Consider the following 17,559-nt stretch of genomic DNA (forward strand, 5'->3'; position numbering starts at 1 on the left):
TTATGCTACTCCAAATTCAAGTTCCAAATTCTCCAAAATCTACAATTGGTCACAAATACCAAACATTAACCATAAGCCCTTAGGAGTTCAATCTTGAATTAACATTTGCCTACAGAAATTTTGGCAGCACCTCCCCTGTTTATATGCCTAGCCCAGAATTACAATTCAGCAACCAACACATCAACAACAATACCAAATATATTAACATCATTTCCAACACCAACATATGCCGTAAAACAGCCCGCACATTATTTTCCAAATTTTCCCAACCAACCAATTCGCGATATAACTATTTAATAATTTTATTTCCGCAAAGAGGTCAAAATTAACACTAACAACATCAATAACAACATCCTCCACATTCTACAAGTTAAATACATTTGTTTTCATCCAAAATTTTCTTCAAACCCCATTCTACAATTCAACCATACCAACAAACGAATTTATCACGCTATTTTCTTCGTTCTAATCCGTTAAAACTCTAAATAAACTTGTTAACAATGAAAAAGAGCCTTATTCATACCTTAAGTGCACAGCCACCACGTCCACCCTCTTATTTTTAGTTGATTTTTAGCTCAAATCGAAGGCAACGCGACGTAGAACACTTTTCTCTTCATGGGCTTCGGGATTCGGGCCTCCGATTTTGGTCAAAAACTGGTTTTCTCTCTAGGCTCTCCTCTCTCTTTTTCTCTAGAGTTTTCCAGGTCCTCTTGGTCTGAAAATAAGGGAGAGAAACCGAATTTTTCTATTAAAAAGCGTGGGTAATGGGCCTGACCCGAATTGGATTCGGGTTGGGCCGGATTTACTGTTCAACTCGACCCTCCTGCCTTAAAATGTTCATATCTCCTTATCCCGATGTCACCTATAGGCCCACGACCTACCGTTGGAACGCTATTTCAATTATCTACAACTTTTATTTCTGGTAGTTTTCCCAAATTCCAAACTTATAATGTCGTTTTTGCCCCTCCAAGTCAGGTCATCCGAAAACGTTTTCTTAAATAGTCCTTTTGGAGGGCTTACACTCATTTTTGGCTTATGGGTCCTTCTTATGACATGCTTAACTTCAAATATACTACCGATATATCTATTCATATGTCTTTTATAAGGTCCCGACGTGTGGGCCCCACCTTAACTTACTGTAACGAGGGTTTTTCGTTAAATAACTTATGAACCAATTCACACCATATTGTCTCCAAATGTCGTATGTGTATATATTCTTAGACTTAGATCACCCAATATTCATCCTTAATCCTTGTTTGGCTTAACTCCTTTTCGAGCTCGTACCACGCCGTCTATGATTTTGTAGCGCGAAATTTTTTTCAGGGGTGTAACATTGACATATCTGAATATACAAAATACGGGATATAATATTCCCCTGGAAACTGGAAATGAACTACCTTTTTCTGACAATCAACATTAGCATAACAGGAGGCTAACCAGTCCATACCCATAATAACGTCGAATTCCATCATATCTAATTCTACCAAATCGGCCTTAGTGCAACGGCCACATATAATCACAGAACAATCTTTATATACCTGTCTCGCTATAATAAAATCCCCAACCAGTGTAGCTACCTCGAACGGTTCTATAGGTTCAGGTGTTATCCCAATTTTACTAGCGACAAGGGGAGAAATATATGATAACGTAGAACCGGGATCGATCAATGCATATACAGCTCGAGAGAAAACCAATAATGTACCTGTAACAACATTTGGCGATGCCTCCTGATCTTGTCGGCTAGCCAATGCATATATGCGGTTCGAAGGACCGCAAGAATCAGAAACCCCGCCACAGCCTCTACCGCGGCCCGCTGGTGCTGACATACCTCGCCCCGCAGGGCGCATAGCTGAAGGAGTGGAAGACGAACCAGCAGCTGATCTCGTCGGCTGGGCTGCACCACCAAAACCACCCGCCAACGGACAATCTCTCATAATATGGCCCTGGCGGCCACAAGAAAAACAGGCTCCTGTAGCTCGGTAGCACTCTCCCGGATGAGATCTCCCACAATAAGAACATTGAGGCACAGGTGGCCTCGCCTAGCTGGACCCTCGACTCACCTGCGAACCGGAAGCCCTGGAGCTCTGGCCCGCTCCTGAGTGCCCTGCACCGTCAAATCGTCTACCTGTAGGCTGTGAATGTGCACTCCGGCCTGACTGAGGAGGATATCCGCTATACTGCTGCTGAGGCTATCTGCCTCGAGACTCCCCAGAATACCCAGCTGACCTAGCCCGCTTGGGCTGCCTCCTATCACGATCTCTCTCTGGCTGGCTCCTCCTACGCCGGTCCTCCATTCCCTGCGCATATGCCTGGACTCTGGCAATATCCATCCCAGACTGGGATGCCACTTCCATACAACTATCCACCAAACAATGATCCAGACCCATCACGTACCGGTGCATTTTGTCAGCCATGTCATCTACTATGGTAGGTGCATATATGGACAGAGAATCAAACTCCAAGTTGTACTCTCGGACACTCCTGCCTCAATGCCGCAGCTGCAGAAATCTGTCAACCCTCGCCCGCCGCAACTCTGGGGGCAAAAGGTGGCTGAGAAAGGCGGCTACAAACTCATCCCATACGGCCGGTGGAGCATCCTCGCCTCTGGATAGCTCCCATGACTCGTACCAATTAATCGCGACATCCCGTAGTCTGTGTGAAGCCAGCTCGACAGACTCAGTCTCAGAAGCCCTGACCAGTCTCAACGCACGCTGCATCTGTCGAATGAAATCCTTGGGATCCTCCTCGGGCTTTGACCCGTAAAACTCTGGGGGACCACAAGTCAAGAAATCCCGAACCCTCAGACTGTCACGTCTGTCCATATCGTCACCTCCTAGCCCGCGTCTGCGAGCCTGGCCTGCTACTAGTGTCGTCAATAACTGCACGGCCTCTCTCATCGCCCTGTCCTCCGCCCCTGGCTGAGGAGCTGGAGGCTCGGGCGCTAGAGTCTCTGGAGCTAATGGTGGAGTTGCTCCAGGCTCCTCTGATGATGATGGCGTAGCGGAGCCCGCTGACTGCGGCGCAGTATCAGACGTAGTCTGAGTACGAGTCTGAGTAGCTCTCTGTGCCTGGCTGGTCTCTCCTACCACTGCTTTGCCCTTCTGGGCAGCCGTCGCCTTCTTCGGAGGCATCACTGAAAACATAACAACCGGTCAGAAAGAAATCATCCTAATAGCACAGCTCTATCGCACGATCTAAGATCCAAAGAAAGGTAACACCCTAAATGTCCTGTAGCCTTCTATTTATAGATGTGGTGCACAACACACCGATAAACAAGACTCTACTAGACACGGCCTGTAGACATTTCGAGGACAAACCGCTCTGATACCACTTCTGTCACGACCCAGCCCCGTGGGCAGCGACTGGTGCCCTATTTGGACACCCAAACAGATTTACGTACCAGATCGACATATCAAAAGTTCATTCAAACTGAGCACACGTTACTTTAAGCAGATACTGAAAATAAATATCATCTTAAGCGGTCGCCCGTACCGAAACCATCATATCAAAACCAGTAGGCTGGCAGAATAGACATCGCCCAGACATACACACATATATAACAAAGGGGTCGTTTTGGCCATAATAGTAAACGGGGCCGCATTAAGACGCAGATCATAATCACAACCGAACAAACATGACCCACGACCCACATATATGACTACAGGCCTCTACAAAACATAATAGAAGTATATGACGGGACAGGGCCCCGCCGTACCCCACATAGTCAAATATACAGAAATATGTACAACAAAAGATATGTACCAAAAATATGAGCTCCAGATCAAAAGGAGTAATCCAAGTGGCAGAATATGTATCCTATACTGGAGGATCACCAAAACGAACGTCCGTACCAGCTGGCATGAAACACAGCCCCCGAGGAAAGGCGGTCAGTACGAAATATGTACTGAGTATGCAAAGCATGAAATACAAAAATCTGAATCATAACCGAAGTGAGGAGTACAGAATATGGATACAGAATGGGTATATCAAAATCTGTACAGAAAGTATATGTATATATTATGCAAATAAAAAATCATGCATAAGGCTCAGGAACGTGGCCGCCACTCCGATGCTGGCGCCACAACACATCATACTCCAGAAGGTTTCATATCTCCGTACAATCCCCGAACATGTCGTATCATCGTAACATATCACAACACCCGAACATATCATATGCAATCACATCATAACGCCGTATATAAGCGGTACCCAGCCCTATGGCGAGGTCTCGGGAACCGTAACACATCATAGGTCATTTTCTGAAAATTTAGTATCATTCATATTGAGGAACTTTCAAATAGCATTATAGGGTACTTCAAACGGAGCCTTAGAATCATATGCTCATATTCGAAATATACATATCCAAACTTAGGCCATATAAAATGTTTTTCAAATCATATCCGGAAACGTATCGACTAATACTTCAAACATCATAGGCATGTGACGAGTCATATGGAATAGTTCATGGAAATCAAAGACATAGGCCATCCTAGTGGCTCTAGGAGTAGAATTTTCTTTAGAGCATACATATATGTCATTCATTTATTTCATAAAGGTCATGCCAAAAAGGAAGAAAGGTAAGCTTTACATACCTCGATCGCTCACTACCAAATCTCGATCACTCGTCAAACAAATCCCGACTCAAGTCTCGGGCTCTCCAATATCTACAATAATATTATCAATTACCCAAAAAAATTAGCTACAAGTACTTAGGAGTTTAATTCTAATTAGTACTTGTCTACAGAAATTTCGGCAGCACCTCCCCTGTAAATTCAACATCCTCGAGAATTAAACTCGGTCAATTCATCAACAACCATACCAACAATACCAACAACCAAACCAATAACATCAAAAACCAATTTAAAATGCATTCCAACACTAGTAACCTTCCTTTCAACATAATTCATCGACATTCAATTCAACTACGAATTTTTCAAGCCAATATCGACACTTACACATTCATTACCAATTCAAGACCATTCATGTGCAATTCAAAGCATTTCATACCATTCTACAAAATATGCAAAAATCCCTCCAAAACTATAATTTACCCGAAACCTCCAACCTTCGACACAACATTCACAACCCAATTTTTCATCTTCCAATTTTTTTCAACAACAACCACAATTTGCACCTTAAAAATTCCATTTCCATAATTACACGAATCTACAATAAAATCACAAAATTTCCTGCAACAACTTAACAACAATTTTCATGCCAACTTGAACTAGAATTCTTCCATTTACATAAAAAGGTCATTACAACACCATTAACATAATAAATAAAATTTTGATTATACCTCTCCATCAACACCCATTTTCGGTCACACACACACATACCCATGACACAAAATTTTCATACTCTACATTCATTCCCACATACTACAACATATATATATATATATATAATTCTTCCAAGATAAAAAAAAAAAAGTAGAATTCTTACCTTTTCCAAATTCTCCACTTGGTAAAAAAAGTACTTTCGTGCCTCAAAGTTTATACCACGTTAAAGAGGGTTCCGGGCTTAGTAAGAATTCAAAGGAGATGAGTTTTGAACCAAAGATTTGAGCTTCAAGATTTTTTTTCTCTCCAATTCGACCGAAGGCCCCTTTTGTGGTGCTCTCAATCTTCTTTCTTGAAACTTCCTAATGAAAGTGATGAATGGCCCTTTATTTATTTCATGGTCTCTATTTACATGGGCTTGGGCCCTTTTATTTTCCTCCATGGCCGGCCCCTACTACTTATGGGCCTCTTTATTTTTTTTATTTTTTTTAGCCCAATTGGTTATGGTCCATATTTTGTAATCCGCGAAACTAATTTCCGATATTAGTTTCTTAGCCTTCCTCGATATTACTACATCAACATTTCATGGACAACACACATATATTAAATAAAGATCAAACTATGGCCTTATTTCTTACAAGTCAAATTTATTTCGAATTTTCCGAACATGCGAAAATGCGGGATATAACAGGATACCTCTCCCTTGTAGACGCGTTTTAAAACCGTAAGGGGCGAAGGCTCAAAAGCGGACTATTTCTACAAGCAGCGGCCTGGGTTGTTACAATAACCCTTCCCTCATAACACATCATTAAATTTGAAATACGAAAGTAAAGCCGAAATAACCGAGTCACAATATGTATATATAAGTAACGGAGGTGCGGAAGTAAGGAGATTCTACAACCCAAGGGTTTGGTTTGAACCCGTACAAGAGCTACTATCAATAATACAAAGTTTGAATACTAGAACTAGTTTCATCAATACATGGTACTAATTATCTCAAGAGTAAGGAAAAGACAGATAATCAAGAGAAGTCTCCGAGCTGCGGATCAGGAACATGGCTCACCGTGGAGTCTCGATCTAGAAGCCTCGAGTCACTCGTGAGGACAGGAGCTGGAGCCAACAGTAAACTCTACACTAAAGAAAAAGTGCAACAGGTGAAGTATGAGTACAAACACACGTACTCGTAGATATCATGGGCCGACAATGTTTAGTTCACGCATATACATAGACAAAAATTAATAAATAGAAAAGATAAAAATTCGGTAAAAACACACAACAACTGACAATCAGGAAAGTCACGCCATAATGGAAGCCACAATGGATCTCAACAACTCAAGTCATAAGCCTAGTGAAGCCTCTAATCCGCAAGTCCGTCAAGTCATTAATAATCCCTCACAACAACAATAATTCAGTATGTCAACAGCCACAAATCAAAATAATGAACCATACGATGATGTGGAATGAATGTAATAATATGCTATGCAATGCAATGCAATGCCCCCCAGGCCTCCTCTCCTGGGGGTCCCGCGGAGTCCATATACCACACTCGCTCCGGTATGTACCTCGCATCACGAGCACTCTCTTTCGCTCCGGTATGTAACCTCGGATCACAACCACTCTCATCCGCTCCGTTATGTAATAGCGGATCATGAGCACTCTCTCACTTTTACGCTCTCCGGCAAAGACCTCGGAGGCTCCACTCTCTCAATTATCATCATTTCAATGCAATCACGACAAGCCAATAACACATGAAATATGGAATGTATGCTATGCATAATTCAACCTCATCAATAACACAAATATATAAGCAATAATAATTGTCATGAATGCAAATCATAATCCGAGTTATCAATACCACCCTTCCACATTTCATAAGATAAGTGAGATATCAAGAAACAGAGAGAGCCACATCAAATATATGGAAATAAAAAATATGGCGACAAGCCCACATAACAGCTGACATACCAACCTAGTCGGAATACAACTCTATACCATGCCTGAAGGTCTATCATGCTTTTTCTGTCAATCACTATTATATATATAGAATTCGCTAATCGAAGTCTAGACATGAGTAAACAGTAACCTACCTCGAAGCCGAGCATGTTCCACGAACTAGTCCGCTTGAGCCTTCCCCTTTCGAAGAGCTTCCGAACGATCAAAGTCTACCAATTTATTATTCTACATTAGATTACCAAGCTAATGACACCCATAATGCCATAAAACCAATAGAAATAAAAATAAAAAAATGACCTTTAAAGGGGGGCCCTAGGGCCCATAAGGGTAAAATAGGAAATTCATAGGAAAATTAAGCTACCCGAGGTCTAAGGAGTCCAAATACCCATTTCCCTCACAAACTAGTCTCAAAATAGCATTAATTACCTCATTCTATCAAAAACCCCAATTTATAAGAAACCCTCAAATTTCCATGATCATAATACTATGTAAAAGAGAAATTCAAGCTTAGCAACAAGTTACTCCAATAATTAAAAGATTATAAACAAGGGAATTTCCCAACAAAACATGATTTAACAAGAAAGATGGTTCAAATTCAACCTAGGATTAATCATCCCCAAACTCCCAACTTAAACATGGCTTTCTAACATGATATCTCCATTTTAATGATAACATAAACAAATAAAAAGGGTAGAAGACTTACCCAAAGGAAGATTTCACAAAAGCTTCCAAAAAACCGCCCCTAAAACCCTTCTAAGTCTCCAATTTAGTGAATGGAAAGAGATGGTTCAAATTTAGGGATTTAAGGATCTGATTTCAGCGATCTCGCATCTGCAGATCCCCCTCCCGCAGATGCGGCCTCGCATATGCGGAGAAGTGTCCGCAGATGTGGACTCATTAAACAACGTAACATTTCGCATCTGCGGACCAATTCCCGCATAGGCAAGCTTGCAGATGCGAACCCCAATCCGCATAGGCGGCACACCAGAAACCAGAATTTTTTTGGTTTTTCACCAACTCCAACTCGAAACCCAACACTCATCCGAGATCTCCCAGATACAAACCATACATGCAACCCACTATAAAAACACGCTACGGACGCATCCACACCCTCGAAAATCCCAAACGAGGTCACCTTGACCGGGTCAACCCCCAAAACCAAGTTTGCAACCCAATGACCAAAACGCCCCCGAATGCCTCGGGAACCGAACCAAATATCCTACCAAGTTAAAATCGATCCTCTGAAACTAAAGAAACCAATGAAAATCTCAAAAAGACTCGATAACCCAAAAGTCAACTATTGGTCAACTCTTTTTCACTTATTTAACTTAAGGGCTTCTAAAATTCTCAAATTCCATTAAGACTATCCCAACTACCTTGAGAACAGTGCCAACCATCCCCGCGAGTCAAAATCACTCTAACGAAGCTAGGGGAACGGTCAACAAAGGTAAAAGAGTCAAAAGAGCCTAAATGACCAAACAGGTTGTTACAAGGACGGAGGGAGTATGAAGGTTGGTAAAAAAGGTGAGGAGGGTCTATTTAGACCTGTGGGACACATATCAAATTTCAGTGCAAATTTCCTTTTTGTAGGCAGAATTTGGCTAAGGTAATAATTCAGTTGTGAGTCTTTCAAATTCGAGATTCCTTGTAAATATCCTAGAAACAAGAAAAGGTTGGGACTTGTCCTGTAAATGCTTGTGTCTTGTTCATTGTTTATGTTTTAAATTAAGAATAGTAATGGTAGAAATTTTCTGTGTATTGCTTGGATCATCAATGATCATATTTATACAAGTATTTTGTACAAGAAATTAAATCTAAATACAGAAATATAAAAATACTCAGTTGTACACTTGTATTGATCCTACTCATTCTATGCAAAAATATCCTATCTGTGTAACTGAATTTATTCCTTTCTATATTGAGCATGTGCAAGTCACATGCTCTCTTCACAACTATCAACTTGTGACTATCGGACGGTCCAGGTTGTATCTATCATGGAATTTGATGGATGGCTTGATCAATGCCACCTTTCTTATTGATTTAAGTCCTTTATCTGTGGAAAACATGGAAGATATCGAAGTACTTCCACTTTCCCTTTCTTTTGTATGAGAAACCCTAAAATCCAAGTTCTCATCTTCAATTCTTGCTTCTTCCTTGAGCTGATAGAAGCAGCCGTTGTTGATGAAGAAGAAGCTATGACAGGCTTCTCATCTATTCCAACAGTTTAATTATCTGAAATAATTCTAAGGGTCAAATGAGTGTGTGTGTGCGCTAGTAGGTTGAAGTCAGTTGTGTTGTGCGACTATCGTGCAATGACGATTTCACATGTTAAAATCTCTTAATATAAACATAACTATGTATCTTTAACTGGCTAAAAATTACTATTGTTATGTTTTAGATTAGGTTCACATTTTTACATTGTCGATTAACGAATTCATTAATTAATTTGCCTTTTTCATTGGCTAAGGTCCCGCGTAAAATGAATAGATTCCACATGTTAAAATGTTTCAATCTAAATAGATCATTTTATCTTTAACTGACTAGAAATTACATTTTGTTATGTTTTTTATCGGCTTCACTTCTAACCTTGTCGATTAACAAACTCATTTGCCCTTTTCATTGGCTGGCTCCCGCGTAAAATGAATAGATTTTTGTGTTAAAATGTTTCAATCTAAATATACCATTTTATCTTTAACTGCTAGAAATTACTCTTTGTTACGTTTTAGTTTGGGTTCACTTCTAACCTTGTCAGTTAACAAATTCATTTCCCCTTTTCATTGGTGAAGCTCCTACGTAAATTGAATAGATTCCAGGTGTTAAAATGTTTCAATGTAAATATACCATTTTATCTTTAACTTGCTAGAAATTACTCTTTGTAATTTTTTAGTTTGGGTTCACTTCTAACCTTATCAATTAACAAATTCATTTGCCCTTTCTATTCATTGAGCTCCCGTATAAAATAAATAGATTTCCGTGTTAAAATGTTTCAATCTAATATATCATTTTATCTTTAACTAGAAATTACTCTTTGTTATGTTTTAGTTTGGGTTCACTTCTAACCTTGTCAATTAACAAATTCATTTGCCCTTTTCATTGGCTGAGCTCCTGCGAAATATACCATTTATCTTTCCTGGCTAAAAATTACTCTTTGTTATATTTTAGATTGGGTACACTTTTGACCTTGTCGATTAACGAATTCATTTGTCTTTTTCATTGACTGAGCTCCCGCGTAAAATGAATAGATTCCACGTATTAAAATGTTACAATCTAAATACCATTTTATCTTTAACTGGCTAGAAATTATTCTTTGTTATGCTTTACACTAGGCTCACTTCTAAGTTCTAACCTTGTCAATTGACAAATCCATTTTTCAATTGATTTATGTATCGGATGTCATTCACCCCGCGGTTGGGAATTAATAATTGGCTTTATCTATAAAGATATTGAATTTTTTTGCCCTTCTCATTAAATGAGCTCCCGTGTCAAATAAATAGATTCCATGTGTTAAAATATTTCAATTATTTCAATCTCTCTCTCTCTATATATATATATATAATTAATTGTGGTTAGAAATTACTCTTTGTTGTATTTTAGATTGGAACTTTGGGGCTGGAAAAAAAATGGAACTTTTTTCTAACGGCGAGTTAAGATAATTTAGACTTAATATGTAACAGAAACAAAATTACTCCAAATTTTAGGAACAACCAAATCAAAATTCATAATTGCACCTAAGTTGAAAGTTGGTTTGGATCGTGTTTACTACTCTGTTTGAAAATGTCTATTAACAATACATATTGTTACGATTATAGTAATAAAAGAAATAAAGTTAATTAAGTTGTAAAACACACATGATATTTTGTATTAGAAGCATTTATCTCAATCAAACACTCGTTCTATCGCATTATTATATTTTTTTTATGTGAAAAATCTTTTTCAGGGTGGGTGTCCACTAAGGCACTAACGACATTCATGGCTCAGCCACGATAAGGCAATTCCAGAAGAAATTGGTGGTTGGGTACTAGATATCTATCTGACGCCATCCGTCTCCAAATAGTAAATGCGATGCTGAGCTCAGATGTCCGCTCATCTGACAAGTTGGCAGCAAACACTTCCTCCTAATGAATTGACCACAAAGATGGCTCTTAGCTACATCATTACTCAAATCCCTTAATCCTTAATGGAAATCTTTACCAGTTTTGAAATTATATTGAATTGTGTAACAAAATTATCTAAAAGTTAAAATGTGTGTATATATTACTTTTATTTACTTTTTTTATACCTTCACTGACACATTTAATGAAAGGGTTAAATGGGACAAGATTTTAGACATTGGGACTAAAGTGGACCTTAAAAACAAACATTCCCCAAAAACCCAAGCAAACACACACCAAAGCAAAAGAACACTCTCAGAAGCAAAAGTAGTATTAGCTCTGAAAAAATGGGACTGAAGGTAGTTGGGCTTAATATTTCAAGATTTCAAAGGTATGAAACACCCCTTTCTCTCTTTATTCCATATCTCTCTTGTTGTTTATACTTTCACTCTTATCACTTAAAAATCATTTACATGTTTTGGCAGTTCTTGGACATGGAGATATGTGTTGTCAAGATCACACTCTACCAACAAAACGACACCGTTTAATAGCAGTTACCCCAGTTGGGGTGATCTTAAAAAACGAATTTTGAAGGTTCAGAATTGGGTGGATGAAGGCCGTACAGTTTCTATAAACGAGCTCAGGGCCATTATCAGGCAGCTCATTAAACGACGTCGTTTTGGGCCTGCTCTGGAGGTATTGTATTCACTCATCAGTTTTTTTTATGGAGTTTTTTTATCTTTAGGTGCTTGATTGTGTGGTTACTTGGGTTTATAATGTCAACATTATTAGTGTAGTTTTGTTGGGTTTTTGGAATGCTGGTGGAAGTGTCTTTTTTTGGTTAGAAAATTAAGAATTTATTCTTTTGTGGGTGTGTGGCTACTTGATTATTATGGTTATTTTGTCCATGATAGTAGCATTATAGTAATTATTTTCTTGGTTTTTTATTTTTATTTTGAATGCTAATTCAAATATCTTTTTTCGAAAAAAGAAAAAAAAAGTTAGGAACTTTTTTCTTTTGGGTGCTTGATAATTTGTTGTAATAAGGTTATTTAAGTCAACAAAATGAGTCAATTGAGATGTTGGTAACTCCTGCTTGGGTTGAACAAAAAAGGCTCAATCTTTCACTACTCGAGTAAGGGAAAGCAAATGTGATCTAACCAAGACGCCCAAGAATTCCATTCTGTAGGGAAGGAGGACCTACTGTATAAGTCAATGATCAGTCGTAGGTGGGTGAGAAAATTGATTTGCTGTGTATTGTCAAATAGAACGCTTAACCCGCCCCCAACTACGGGGGAAGTCGCACTTTAACTTCCTGCCTTGACTAGGCTTCACATCGATCATTTTGTCCACTGAACTCATCAATCAACCTTGACCTGATCTCACTATGGACTCCAACTCTATCTATTAATGAAGACGCTTTATCTAATGAAGCAGGAAAATGACTACAAAAGCAATCGAACGGACAAGGCTCTGTAAGAGAGAAATATCTTCTTTTGTTGTAAATTTGATGGGACAAAAAGTTGGGTGCTTGTTGCTGGTGGGAGGTAGCAGGTATCTCATGGAATTAGTTGAGGTCTGTGCAAGCTGCCCCGGACCATGGTTATCGAAGAAAAAAAGTTGGGTGCTTGGTTATGTGGTTTATAGCTTTATACTATTATTTTTCTTCTTCTTATGAAGGTAAATTATAATTGATGTGAGGGAACCCCTTAATACCAGGTGTGAAATAAACTGGAGAATCTACGAGAAGAAAGAGTTTCTCGAAAGAGCATACCAAAAATAACATTCCGCTAATCTGTAAAAAGAATTTTCTATTTGTTTCCTCAAAATTTTGAAATGGCCGTACATTTATATACTGCTAATATCAGCTTATACAGTTGATAGAGGCATACTGGTGAGGATTTGGCATTATCTTTTAATTATGTCAGCTTTATAATAACTGAGAAATAGGTTAACTAAGGATTTTTACTCAAAACTGGTGGAAATTTTACACAAGGACTATGGAACCTTTTCTTCTGAAATATCTTCTCTCCTTTTGATCTGAGTGTGCATGTAATGAAGAAAGATAAATTAAAACAATATTTTATATCTTTTTTCTTTCTTTTTTATTGCAGATACTTAACTGGATGGAAACTCAACATAGTTCTCAGATGTCACCTTATGATTATGCCCGGAGACAGGAATTAACTGTTAAAGAACACAGTAGAATAGAAGCTGAAAGATATTTTGAGAGTTTAACAAGCACTGTTTCACTGAAAGCTGCTTCCCTCCCTCTTCTTCGTTGTTATGTTGAAGAAAGGTCCACTGAGAAGGCTGAAGCTTTCATGCTAAAGATGAACAAGTTGGGACTTGCTCTGAGCCCTCATCCGTTTAATGAGATGATGAAGCTTTATAAGGCCACATCTCAGTACCAGAAAGTACCATCAGTCATTCTGCAAATGAAACAAAACCGAATAACCTTAAATGTCCTCTCCTATAATCTCTGGATGGACGCATGTGGGGAGCTCGCTGGGGTTGAATCAGCAGAGATGATATACAAAGAGATGCTGAGTGACCAAAATGTAGAAGTGGGATGGAGCTCTTTATCTACATTAGCGAATATTTATAAAAATGCAGGACTGACAGACAAGGCAATTTTCGCCCTAAAAACTGCTGAAAAGAAAATATCTAACAGTAGTCACTATCCTTACTTCTTTCTCATTACGCAGTATGCTTCTTTGAATAACAAAGTTGGAGTACTTCGGGTATGGGAAGCTTCTAAAGCAGTAAACTCCACTATAACTTGTGCCAATTACATGTGTATCTTGTCGTCTTTGGTCAAGCTTGGTGACATGAGAGAAGCCGAGAGAATTTTTGCGGAATGGGAGTCTCAATGCAGGACATATGACATTAGGGTCTCCAACATACTTCTCGGTGGATACATGAGAAATGGATCTGTGGAAAAAGCTGAATCATTACATTTCCGCACATTGGAGAAAGGTGGTTGTCCCAATTCTAAAACCTGGGAGATACTGATGGAGGGCTGGATAAGAAGTCAACAAATGGATAAAGCTATTGATGCCTTGAAAAGTGGTCTTGCTGCTCTAAAACATTATGAATGGAGGCCATCACCAAGTATTGCTGTTGCAATTTCAGAATATTTTGAAGAAACTAGAAATTTTGAGAAGGCTATGGAGTTTCTTAAAACTCTAAGACATTTTGGTATTGCTAATTTGCAAGTGTACAAGTCATTGCTTAGAATGCAAACGTCAAGAGAAGAAAGTCTGCTGTACATCCTTGAAATGATGCAGAAGGATGGAATTGACGTGGATGATGAGACCTCTGCCATCTATTCAGGCATTTTACATTGTGAGAACTGAAAACTAATATTGGTACTTTAATTGTTCTTAAAAGGTCGACTTTTCGACCTGGGCAAAAGATAGGTCAGTACATCGAGCATGTTGCCTTGTAAGAGAACTTGCCCTTTTTTTTTTTCTTCGGTTTGTCACTTGGTGCTAGCTCTGAGGCTGCGGCTTAAAATATGGAGAGCACAGGGGATGTGAATGTGATAGATTGAGACTGCATCCTGCAGCAGTTGGTAAGTTTCTGTTTGATTAAACTACTTTCTTGTCTCATGATTCCCTTTGCATTTGGAAGTTGCAATATCAATAACTCAGTAAAAGATTATGACTTCTGCATTTTCAATTATCTAGCCAGAGTGTAGATTTATTCTGCTAACTGTTGTTGTTTTTATAATACTTGAATTTTTGGGCATTTGATATTCACGTATACAGTTCCATAAATGATAGCTGGATATCTTAGAGATCGCAAACGAGCCAGCAAGGACCTTTTAAGTGTGAAAAATTAATTTCCTCTTGAAGTCTTTAACATGATAGATGATTTTCCTGCTTATGCATAGTTCAGGTTTAAGATTATGATGCAACTTTATCAAACATATCGTGCTTAATTTACTCTATGCATCATCTGAGCTTCTATGTCCACTGTAAGATATAAGCTTTGATCAACATCTCACCTTTCCTGGATATTTCTGTTTCAACAAGTATTTTCTCCAAAATCCTTTTCAACTTTGAAATCCGTTCTTATTATTCACACTTTTAGCTTGATTCATAGTCTTGCAAGCTTTTCTTGTGGCTCTGTTCAATCTCTCGCTTTCATGTGAAGAATACCAGAGTTTTATCAACTAGTGAACTTCATGCACATCGTAGACCTATTATCATATTTCTTTCAATCTGAGGCTTTTCTGGTGAACTGGCCAAAGAAAATGGCTCCTAATTTTTTTATTTTTTTTAATCACTGGATGTTCTTAATGCCTACCAAACTAATGTGAAGTTGTTTCATGATAGAGATGATTTGGATCAGTTACCTGGTTTGGAGTGGGATAATATACTGGTTCTTTGAATTGCAACATCTCTACGTATGTGTATCAAACTTGCTTTCTCTCTGGCTCTTTTATTGATTATATTCAAATATATGTATGGCAGTAGTATGGGTGATTTTGAACAAATAGCTGTATGATCATTTATGGATGTGAGCTGAATGTCAATTTTAATGTGTATAGTCTTACTAATTGATGAGGGTTACTTCCTCGTTAATGGTCGATGAAATTATAGTTCAAGGTCTCGGGTCCTTTGTAGCTAATTATGATCAATGTATCAGTGCTGGGTTTCTTTTAACTTTCACAGTCCTTTTTCCACCTCGCTTTGAACTAAAACGAAATTTGCTTTTACTTGCAGAAAGTTCGAAGGAACTCAAATGCTGCGTGCAGTGCTCCTTGACAATTTGACTAGTTGAAGTTTCTTTAATTTTACAGAAGATGACTATGATATCATGATCCTAGACGCTTATGCTCTTATTTCCCTACAGATTGTATTTGATAGGCAAATCTTACATGTCATACAAACTCATGGAAAAGATTACATGTCATATAATCATACAAGTAAAATCTTCCTCCATGAGAACAGATTTTAGATTTCAAGGTGATGCTGAAGCAACCAACATCTTGTAAAATCCTTTGTTATGCTCTAACAATTTGTCCTTGGGTGGTGTACACTCTTTCAGAATGGGAGCAGCTTCAAGGACATTCTGAAACCATGAAACAAGTGAAGGCATTTCCTCTGCATCAATAAGTTTGATATCCACAATCTCCTCAACAATCTGAGCCCAGCAAATGATCCAAGCACATGCAACATCCATGAAGCCTATTTTCGTGTCTCCAAAAAAGCGTTTCCTGCCTAGTTCACCCTCTAAAATTTTCAAGTTGTCACGAGCTTCTTTTGCTGTCTTCTGTTGCTCCTCTCCGACCTTGGAGAAAGTACCAAATATTCCTGGCACACACTGTAAAGAAAGAAAGAGCATGAATGATCCCAGCGAGTTGCTGCAAGATGATAAACAAGTAACAGGAATGGATCCTTTCATATGGTTATTACCTTGTCATCAACAAATTTTGCCCAAAACCGTGATTTGGCTCTTTCATAAGGATCTTCAGGGAGGAGGGGATTGTGCTTCCATGTCTCCTCAATGTATTCAAGTATGACTAGTGATTCTGCAATGGGTTTACCATTATGAACCAAAATTGGAATCTTTTTATGAACTGGATTATACTGTAAGAGTAGGGAACTTTTGTTTGGGAGATCTTCTTCTTGGTAGTCATATTCAATCCCTTTAATTTTCAGTGCCCAATGAACCCTGAGAGTAAAAGGGCTTGCCCAGTATCCAAGCAATTTCACTTTCTCACCTGCCATTGCTGATTCTTGTTTTGTAGAGGCTAAATATCACTTGTTATATAGAGGTACAGTTCTTACTGCGACATGTTGGGATATTACAAGTCTTGAGGTAGTTAAGTGTGAAATAATGAATTGATTTTGACAATTACACGTCTACTACTTTTCTTAAAAGGTACTTCCGTGTCAAGGTAAACCAGCAAGATGATTGATTCTTTTGACTTTTTTTTCTCCCGCCGATTCTTTTGACTTTTCAATGGAGAAATTAATAGTCCTTTCTCTTAATTAATCTCATTGGAAAATGACAACTTCCGCAATCATATTCACATAGTTTTGTGATTATTTCCTCTGGCACAAGTTCTCTTAATTTTATCTCCAATAAAGTCCACGAAAATACATTAGCGTTTTCCAAGAATAAGAAATCCTCTTTCTTACTTTACTCTCTAGTAATAGATGTTTTGGCATTAGCATAAATGAAAGATGTAAGTTTGACAAATTAGCGAATGAATCAAT

General features: G+C 38.5%; 2 protein-coding genes across 3 annotated transcripts; one reads left to right on the top strand and one right to left on the bottom strand.

The window, feature by feature from the left end:
* The first annotated feature begins 11,533 nt into the window (after window positions 1–11,533).
* Window positions 11,534–16,531, top strand: LOC132645121 (pentatricopeptide repeat-containing protein At5g27460). Of its 2 annotated transcripts, none has more exons than XM_060361904.1 (4): window positions 11,534–11,717; window positions 11,812–12,022; window positions 13,441–14,903; window positions 15,670–16,531. In XM_060361904.1, the coding sequence occupies exons 1-3, from the start codon at window positions 11,674–11,676 to the stop codon at window positions 14,683–14,685; spliced, it is 1,500 nt and encodes a 499-aa protein (XP_060217887.1). In that variant the 5' UTR covers window positions 11,534–11,673; the 3' UTR covers window positions 14,686–14,903; window positions 15,670–16,531. The 2 variants fall into 2 exon arrangements, with proteins under 2 accessions (XP_060217887.1, XP_060217886.1); XM_060361903.1 differs by having other exon boundaries at window positions 16,060–16,531.
* On the bottom strand, window positions 16,168–17,139 carry LOC132645124 (glutathione transferase GST 23-like). The gene is made up of 2 exons (XM_060361907.1): window positions 16,753–17,139; window positions 16,168–16,660 (listed from the first exon to the last, which is right to left on the bottom strand). The coding sequence occupies exons 1-2, from the start codon at window positions 17,065–17,067 to the stop codon at window positions 16,298–16,300; spliced, it is 678 nt and encodes a 225-aa protein (XP_060217890.1). The 5' UTR covers window positions 17,068–17,139; the 3' UTR covers window positions 16,168–16,297.
* Window positions 17,140–17,559: the final 420 nt, after the last annotated feature.

This window comes from Lycium barbarum, chromosome 6, assembly GCF_019175385.1.
Source record: "Lycium barbarum isolate Lr01 chromosome 6, ASM1917538v2, whole genome shotgun sequence".
Lineage (NCBI taxonomy): Eukaryota > Viridiplantae > Streptophyta > Magnoliopsida > Solanales > Solanaceae > Lycium > Lycium barbarum.